This window comes from Clytia hemisphaerica, unplaced genomic scaffold, assembly GCF_902728285.1.
Source record: "Clytia hemisphaerica strain Z4C2 unplaced genomic scaffold, Clytia hemisphaerica genome assembly, whole genome shotgun sequence".
NCBI lineage: Eukaryota > Metazoa > Cnidaria > Hydrozoa > Leptothecata > Clytiidae > Clytia > Clytia hemisphaerica.
Genome location: NW_027104031.1, coordinates 13,155 through 22,913, shown reverse-complemented (window position 1 = coordinate 22,913; position 9,759 = coordinate 13,155). Strand labels below are relative to the sequence as shown.

Genomic DNA, 9,759 nt, shown 5'->3' with positions numbered 1-9,759 from the left:
GTAATTATTCGTAGTTCTATTGCTTATTTATTTCTTTTTTTTTTGGATAAATTTACTGTGGTGAACAAAAGCGAGAAAAGATTATGCCATTGTTTTAGAATTATGTTATATAATNAAAAATGCGCCGTATTTTTGACGACATATTTAATCTAGCAATTCCTTTGTTTACAATTCATATTTTTTTTCGAAATTTAGCGGTAAATTTTAGTTTCAATCCGTCATTTATGTAAAAGCCAGGCGAGCCGCTCAAGGCTGCGCAACTTTGGTAGGATTTGTTGGCTTCAAATCCTACCAAGGAGATTCAATTCTAGCCCTTCGGGCTTATACTTCATTGGCCTCGACAGCCTTTTTTTGCCTTGCAATTTACCTACTTAATATATTATATTTGTAATTAACAGCTATTTCCAAAGCTTTTGATCTCAAAGTACAGTTGAGCCTTAGTACTGGGAACAAAAATTTGTTCGAGTTAAGGAGATTTCGAGTTATGGAGTAAGGTTTTATCAGGCATTGTTAAGGAAATATTCGATTTATAGATGCTCGAGTTAAAGAGATCCTATTGGAACACTTTCGAAATAATTACGTACCATTTTCTGATTCCAGTTTGCCTTGGATCCAATTGCGCAAGTTTGCTACATCCGCATAAACACCAGGATAATTTTCATTGGCACATCCGAGACCCCAGCTCACCACACCAGCCAAATAAAATTGATCACGGCCATTGTTTTTCTTATCAATAACAAGTGGGCCACCACTGTCGCCCTGAAATAATTATACCATTATATTGTTTAGAAAATATATTTTAAATGAATTTACTTAAGTAAAGTAAGTAAGTTTGCGAGTCGAGGGCGACCCAAAGGCTCCCTTTTCTCTAGCTGTTTACCCGGAGGCAGGGGAGGGCACCATACTTTCCCTGGATTCTCCATTTAGCTTTCTCCACAGATCCGTCTCTTTAGTTGCTGAACATCAAGCAGAGAGGCATTAAGTACTATTTTGAGAATATTTGGTATGACCCGGCTGGGGATCGAACCCACAACCTTGCGCACCGTAGCTGGATGCTCCGGGGGGGGGGGTACTACCCTTGTCGACCGACAGGGGTGCTCCGCTGAGGTTCGAAAAATGGACCCTACGTGGGACTCTAAATTTGCGAAAAAAGTGACCCTGAATGGGACTGAAATTCCAAAAGTTTCTCAAAATTTCTACTTTTTTCCAAAAATAGGCACCCTACGAGGGACTGATTTTTCTATTTTGGTGTTTTTGCGACCCTACCTGGGACTCGAGGAGGTTAAAAAAGGTACCCTGACCAGCGGAGCATCCCCATAACCCATCTTGCCCTAGTAGTACCACCCCCGGGTGGATGCTCTACCTTCATGCTACGAACTTACTGACTGTACCCTTTGTTATGAAACCCAATTCTGATCATAATTTTCAGTGAAGAAAAGAAGATAGTAAACGATCAAACAGGGAGGATTTAATCACACCAAATTGTATCTAGACTAGAAGCCCAATTTTTGAAAATATAAATGAGAAAACTTTACGGAAAATAAACTTATGCGTCAATTTTAGTTTTGTGATAAATTTTGAAAAACTGATTCGCGATAGTTTATTCTCTTTTAATTTGGGATATACCAAATTTAGGAAAGCAGAAAAGTCTTACCTGACAAGAGTCTTTACCGGGATAAGCAGCGCAAAACATTTTGTCTGTAATCTTGTAACGTCCGTACAAATTATCACATTTTCCATGGTTGACTATTTTAACCTATGGTATAATGATATCACATTGAATAAAAAATCTCAAATTAAATGATAAGATATTTTTTTTCATCAGAGGGATGACGAGAAAGTCTCCAGTGAAGCTTTCTCGTTTTTCCTCGATTCACTTTTGTGACGTTTGTGGGAAACTAAGTTTTTCTCGATAAAATAGCATGATTGAAAAGGACCTTTAAAAGATAGATAGAGTCGATTGAAAATTTGAAAAGTCGTGGATTCGAAAGGAAACCTTTGCTCCGGGGGGGGGGGGGGTAGTCTCTCAAAGGGTCGGAAAAACGTCGAAGTTCTTTCTCTAAAAGGGTCGATTTCAAACTTTGGCTCGGACTCGAACAACTTATCGATTAAATTGATTTATAAGAAAATAAATCGTTTTGAGAGAATCACGACCCTTTATTGTTATCACCTCAGCTTCTTGTAAAACTTTCGGCTGGCTTCCACCAGATTTAGTCGTTCCCCAACCAGAGATAACAACTTCTGCATCGTCAGCAAGTTTTTCTCCATCTTCAACAATACAAGCTGGTCGAATATATTTTGTGTATTTGATTTTAGCGTTCAATTTGACCAAAGCAATATCGTTGTTGTAAGTTCCGTCGTCGTAATTTTCATGATTAATTACTTTAGCGACAGTACGTTTAACACGGTGCCCTAAAACATCGAAGAATTAATCATTAATAATTGAGTAGACTGGAACACCAGTTGGGCCACGCCAGCCGGGCCACGCCAGTCGGGCTGGAACGGTATCCTGCAGAAAAAGTGAGCTTAGGAGTTAGGTAAGCGTGAGAAGAAACTTTTCCGGCAGCAAGGGCTGAAAGCCCTTAATCAGCAGCCTCTCACCAACTTTTGCTTGTTCTCCTACGCAGCTCCTATTCTAGCAAACGCCCGCCGCCTTTTTATTTCCGCCCTCTCTGACATGATTAATTAACAGACTAGTAAGCAAGTCTAATGATTGGGATGCATTTAAACACCCATGGCATTTGATTGCAAGGGAAGAAAGCACCTTTTTCAGATTATTCTGAGAATATTTTTGAGCTAGAAATTTTGATCTGTTCTGATGAGTAAATCAATCAGCTAGAAATGATGATGTGTTCTAATGAGACAGGGGTATGATGAAGGTCATCTAATATGCAGAACAAATCGTTTTAGGAGACACAGGGGTATAATCAAGGGAAAGCTGATGTATTCTTGTTGCCTAGTAACCCTAGAAATGTTCCGAACACATCTTTCGTGGAGAAAAAAACAAACATCGCACAAGTATATCTCGGTAAAAAATTAGATTTCAGAACACATCTAACTATTAACTAATAACACGCTTAGGAAGACAAATAGGGCAATAAAGGTTTCTTAGAAATCAGAAGACATCAGATTTCGTGTACAGAAATCTGCAGAAATTCCGTGCTATGTATTCTCCACAAATTTGAAGGTGAAGCTTTTCATTCTTAATTTATTCGTTTCGGAATTATTGATTTACTTACTTTCATTTTCATTTCCTCCATTTCCGAAATCATATGCACCAAGAATAACTTGAGAACCTGCCTTCACTTTACAATGTGCTGCTGTGATCAACCACTGTTTACTGATAAGTGTGGCACCACAATAAGGTTTTTGACCATCACCATATCTTAAACCCAATTGCCATGGTAACTCGCCTCGCTTAGACGGAACACCACCAACAATCCTTTGGATGTTTTCCATAAAATGTGTGTCACCATTGGTTCCACAAACACCTTTGTCATTGAAATAATCAGCAGCACCCACTGTGAAGAAAAATTATTATATTGCAGTCAAATCTTTCTAATTCGAACCTCCATGATTAGAATCTTTCTGTAATTCGAACTTAAGTCTTGGTTTCCTCAGCTTGAAATGAATGTAAAATACTCTCTTTAATTCGAATATTTCTTCAATTCGAATAATTATCATAGATCCCACGAAAATCGAAAAATAGAGAGACAACTGCAATTAGCTTTATTTGGTATATAACAGTGGCGGATCTGAGGGGGGTTTCAAAATCTCTGACAGAGAGTGTTTCTTTTATCAATATTCCATATAAGGAAATGATAGCTCTCCGCCATAAAGATTACACTCCGCTCAGATTCACCGCTGTATAGTGGCCAATTTTTGGATTTTCTTATGGTAATATCAAGGAAAAAAATGCTTGACATTTGTCCTTGTTTGGGGTAGTATTTATTTTTATTATGTCCTTAAGGTCACGCTTATGAACTATAGAATATTCTAAAAACAAGTTTTTCAATATAACCGATATAAAAGGAATAACGAATTTTACCTGGTGGCGGAGATGGTTTATCAGTTGGTGGCGGAGATGGTTTATCCGTTGGTGTTGGTCCTCCACATGTGTGTTCAGCTGTTGATGGTTTAACTGCAATGAAGATTTAAAATATCGCTAAATTAAATTGGAAAGATATATTTGCAATATTAGTGAGGTTAAGCAGCATATATCTATCTACGAGGTGATATTAGATTACGGCAAAACCGATTCAACACAATCCCATGACCTTGAAAACTTTTAAGTTCCTAATCGAATTTTTACAATTCCACGTCATGGTTTTTGAACCTTTAGTCAGTAACTACAATGTTAAATGCTCAACCTAGCTTTTAAAAACTAAAAGACTAGTAAACCACGTTAATATATTTCGCTGCAGCTTACGCAACACTCAACGCTCGCTGGACACAAGGGCTTTCCAAGTCACTCTATCGCGACAATTTGTCTTCAATATAACTCGTTGAGCACTATTGCTGCATTTATATGAAAGGTCGACGCTGGGATAATCCATTTGGAGGCCATTACTAGTTGCACTTTACCCTATTGACCCCATCGGACTAGTAGATCATATATCGCCGTGTCACTTCAAGACAGACTTAAGTCCATTTTTTCGAAAATTGACTCTTAAGACCATAACCCCTATTTCAGCATGCACGCTTTCCAAAAACGGCCTTAAGTCCACAGAATTCTAATGGGAAAGAGGTGTATTTTGCAATTCAAAAAAAATAAGAACTTAGAATGTTCCATATAATATCAACCATAAACAGTCTTAAGTCCTAAATTTTAGGGCAAATTTTATTTTCTATGAAGCATTGACATGAAATGTGTAGCCTTAAGTCCAATACATCTCAAACTTTAAAGCCAATTATCTCAAAATGGAAAAAATGGACTTAAGGCTGTTTTGAATTGACACGGCGATATGTGAAATCTAAAGGATAAAGAGAAGTTTTCTGGTTCTTACCATTGCCTTTGGAGGCCAGTTTATCATCGATCCAATCTCTCAATGCTGCAACATCAGCATAAACTCCTGGATAGTCAGGGTGTGCACAACCACTACCGAAACTGACAACACCAGCCAAAAAATATTGGTCATTACCACATTTATCTCTTAAATCGACAACCAGTGGACCACCACTGTCACCCTAGAGATAAAGAATTACAGTAGTAAGTTTTGGGTCGAGGAACGTATCCAAACAGATGAATAGATCAAAGTTGGTGAGACAAATACGTACATAAAAGTTTAAAAAACCTCATTTTAGTCAGATTCAATTCTGACACTTTGAAAAGATCCACTTACCTGGCAGGAGTCTTTTCCTGGAGCGGCTGCACATAACATGACTTTGGTTATACCACTCGAATACTTTGAATTACACGTATCTCTCGAGACAATGTTGACCTAAAATTACAAATTTACAAATTCTATGCAAAATTAAAATTTGATAGTTAGCTGGCTCCAAAAGACTGGATATTTTTACTTTGCTGTGGAATATAATGCATCTACAGAATATAAATTTGCGAAATATTTGTTTTTTTAAGGAATGAAATGTTTGAAATCTCAGGAAGGGTAAAAAAGGTTAAAAAATAAGAAACTATGTAAAACACCAGAGGTCATTTCTTACAACTTATAGAAAATAGAACCGTACCTCGGCTTTTTGAAGAATTTCTGGCTGGTCTCCTCCAGATTCAAGTGTACCCCATCCTGAGACAACAGCTGTTGTTCCTTGGACCAGATGTTTACTTTTATCAACAATGCAAGCAGGTGCAATGAGATCGTTGAATGTGACTTCTCTATTCAATTCGAGCAAGACAATATCATTTTCCATGGTATCTGAGTCGTAATTTTCATGGGGAAAAGCTCTCAAGACTGTTCGTTTCTTGAACACTAAAATTGAAAAAGAAGTGAACCATAATCATCAATATTCTGGCAGGTTGTTTAGACAATAAAAATAATTGATATCAATTACAATCTAACCGATAGTTTAACAGATATATACACGCTTTTTTTTAATAAGAATACACTTTATAAGAATGTCCATGATGAAAATGGCCAAAAAATTAAGAATGTGCTAAGAATATCATCATCATGGAATTTAGCAACTGAACCTAAGTATGCCATTTTTAATGCATTTTGACCTGTAGATTGCCAATTTCGATCTTAACCTAAGAATACTGTAAGAATATTTTTGGATGATTTTTGCCAAAAAGTTAAGAATATCCATGATGAAATGAAAAAACACTATTCTTATAAAAAAAAAGCGTGTAATCGTGTGTTAAAAAGTAAAGGACTTGTAGGAAATATTTTACAGCATGCCATGAAATTCTTGCACACTGGCAAAGAATTTCTCAAACCTCTATCAAAAATGCTGATACCGGGAATTTGGCCGTTAAATACCGTAATTCCGATCATAAAAGAACTATGGGCTTCTCAAAAAAAATTATAAAAGGATATATTCTTAGCTGTCTATCCAAAATATGAGAGAGGCGCCTCTTCTTCCCCTGGGATATCTGCGCTTTCACTTTTGTTTACATACATCAAGCAGGGATGCGTCAAGAAAAGATTCTCTTAGGGTCTTTCGGCTGGGGGTAAAACCATTGACCTTGCACCACAGAGTTTAGATGTTTCAGCCGGTAGGACTTTTTATATTTCTTACCTTCCTTTTGAGAATTAAGATCACTTGCACCAAGGATGAGTTCATTTCCGGGCTTAATTTCACAATGTGCAGCTGAAATAGCCCATTTCTTGCTGATCAAGGTTGCTCCACAAAAAACTTGACCATCATTACTAACGCCTATTTGCCAAGGGAGTTCGCCCTGGTTTGCATTCTCGCCGCCCACAATACGTTGCAGTTTTCCTCCAGTGCTTGTTTTCCCACAAACTTTAAAGTTGTTGAATTCGTCAGCTAGGGCAATGTGGCAACCAGCTGCAATTACTAGTATAAAAGCAGTTACACATGAAACCTTCATATTGATGTTCCTATAAAAAAAAATAAAAGTGATAGAACTGTTTTCATTCTTGAATTCATGGCGAAATCTTTCTTACGTAGATACGTAGAGCAACGGGATATTCTTAACTGCATATGAATTACCTAACCCAGCTGGCACACAACGTTGTTTCAACGTTCACCTAACGTTATATGGACGTTGTGAACGTTAGATAAACGTCGAAAAAACGTTGTGTGACAGCTGGGGAAGATCGACTTTTGATGGACCCAGGAAAACCTCGAAAAATGACAACTGGAGTTACTATCACGGTATTTTTTTTTCAGCTCTAGCTCACAAAATCTTCTTGTTCTCAATCTATGAAAGTTAGATTTCAAGACTTACATGTTTTTTATATAAGCAAACAAAAATTTTGAAAAAAGGCTCGGAGATGCTTAGGTTGAGGGCTGAAAATGCTTTTAAGGATGCTTATATCCAAAGCAAAATTGTATCGAAATTCAAAAAATCCGTAAAATCTTAAAAAAACAAGCGCAATTTCAGAAAAATACATTTTTTGTAGGCTTAAGGTAATGCTTAGCTCATATCTGAGCCTAGATATGCTTTTAAGTACAACACTTATAAAAAACATGTATTCGTACTTTAGATTACTTTACAAAGTGTACCTAGTCAGAATATTCAGTCTTCTGTATGAAGCATGAAGTAATTGACAGTACCTGCTTGAATAAAAATATTGATGATTCTAAATGACTCACCTTTTAGTTGCGTCTCCCCAACACAAACTCTATCTCGAACTACTTGTGAACCTTGCGATGGGTTGATTTTTTTTCAAAAACAAATAGGATTTAATGGATTAAGACCATGTGCCGCACGTACTAACATTTTAAGAAGTTATACACGTTTTTTTTACAAGAACAAACTATATAAGAACATAATAAGGCTTCGGTGGCTAAAGTCTTAAGAACAAGTTAAAGCTTCGTTGACTCTAAAACACCTATTTTCTCAGGAAAATGGACAAAAATACTCAAAAAATGCTGAAAATAAGACCATGTTAAGAACATTCTTAGGCTTGGAACCGGAATAGTTAAGAACATCTGAAGGCTTCAAAAATTGTGGATGTTCTTATAAAAAAAAGTGTGGTAAAACTCATTTTAGTGAGTGAGTATATATCAATTAACAGCCGCCTACTGCTAAGCTTGTGAAGACTTAAATATCATCAATGCTATAACAGGTTTTGCTGTGATTTTTAATCAAGCATATAATAAATATTTTTTAATCCATAATGCGATAATGCCTCGTTACTCTTTTATGATTAATTAAAGAAAGGTATTAGCTTTCTGATCTATTTTCCCCTTTGATTTATAAACGTTCACACAAGTTTTATAGTATCTAGATCCTTCCCTTTTAGAAATATTTCAACCTTAAACTTTAATCCGTAATGCGACAATGCCTTGTTAGTCTTTTATGATTAATTAAAAAAGGTATTAGCTTTCTGATCTATTTTCCCCTTTGATTTATAAACGTTCACACAAGTTTTATAGTATCTAGATCCTTCCCTTTTAGAAATATTTCAACCTTAAACTTTAATCCGTAATGCGACAATGCCTTGTTAGTCTTTTATGATTAATTAAAAAAGGTATTAGCTTTCTGATCTATTTTCCCCTTTGATTTATAAACATGAGTAAAGTTTTATAGTAGCTAAATCCTTGCATACCGTAAATCACCGATTAAGCGCCCCGCTTGATTTAGCGCCCCGCTCGAATAAGCGCCCCCCATTTACTTAAAATAATTTTATAAGCGCCCCGCTCGAATAAGCGCCCCCCCTTTGAATAAGCGCCCCCTCCAGGGAGGGGCGCTTATTCGAATTGGTGGCCTAGGCTAATTTCCAGGATAAGAATTTCTCTTCAGATGATTAACAGTTGAAAAAAATTGGAACAAAAATAAAAATCAAGGTCTTTTAGCTTTCTTTTTTTCTGTTTCTTATTGGATTTTTCTTTTATTCATCCTTTTTTGAAGTTAAGTTTAAGCAGATTCCGAATTTGTTGATATACGAATTTCTGAAATAAAAAAATAAGCGCCCCGCTTGAATAATTGCCCGCTTGAATAAGCGCCCCCCTCAGAGCCTGAAAAATTAAATAAGCGCCCGGGCGCTTAATCGGTGATTTACGGTATAGAAATTTTTTAATCTTAAAGTTTAAAACATCTGGTATGTTCACTCTTTATTTATCTATTTTGGCAAGATGATTTAAAAATTAAGGATGGATGTTTTTCGGTTACTCGCCAAAGCTCTCCTGGTTCTTATAAAAAAGATTGTAGAATAGAAGCCGGATAGAAAGAGGATATCTGTAGTTGAGTCAAGAGAATCTTTTATAACGCGAATACTTGCTGCATACACCCCCTTCTCACAAACCCACTGGGAAAATTGTCCAAAATATCGTCCCCGGTGGAAAATTTGTTAAATAATTAATGAGTTCACTGTCGCGACCATAGTATGCGTAATATGCGCTATTATTTTTTAGAGATTTTTAGATCTTTTTTCGGGAGTTTCTAAACATCGACCAGAAATGGCGACCACGACCAGCGACCACGACCGGCGACCAGATAAATTTGGGTTATCGAGTTTTTCCTCTTTCTCCACCGTAGAGTCTTTCTCTTATGATCATTTATTTATCGAATTGAAGAGTAAAGCTCACCCCTGTCTCACCTACAGTGATTATAAAGCCACGTGCAAAACGTGCAGAGCAGCCATTACGCTCTTGGAGCTTGAATAGAGTGTC

At 36.6% G+C, this 9,759-nt stretch overlaps 1 protein-coding gene across 1 annotated transcript; it reads right to left on the bottom strand.

Annotated features, from left to right (window-relative positions):
- Window positions 1-576: 576 nt before the first annotated feature.
- LOC136811667 (transmembrane protease serine 9-like) lies at window positions 577-7,833 on the bottom strand. The gene is made up of 10 exons (XM_067068294.1): window positions 7,738-7,833; window positions 6,697-7,019; window positions 5,689-5,927; window positions 5,343-5,441; window positions 5,007-5,187; window positions 4,049-4,141; window positions 3,240-3,521; window positions 2,171-2,412; window positions 1,655-1,756; window positions 577-759 (listed from the first exon to the last, which is right to left on the bottom strand). Exons 2-10 carry the CDS (start codon window positions 7,007-7,009, stop codon window positions 577-579), a joined length of 1,734 nt encoding a protein of 577 aa, XP_066924395.1. The 5' UTR covers window positions 7,010-7,019; window positions 7,738-7,833.
- Between the last annotated feature and the right edge of the window lie 1,926 nt (window positions 7,834-9,759).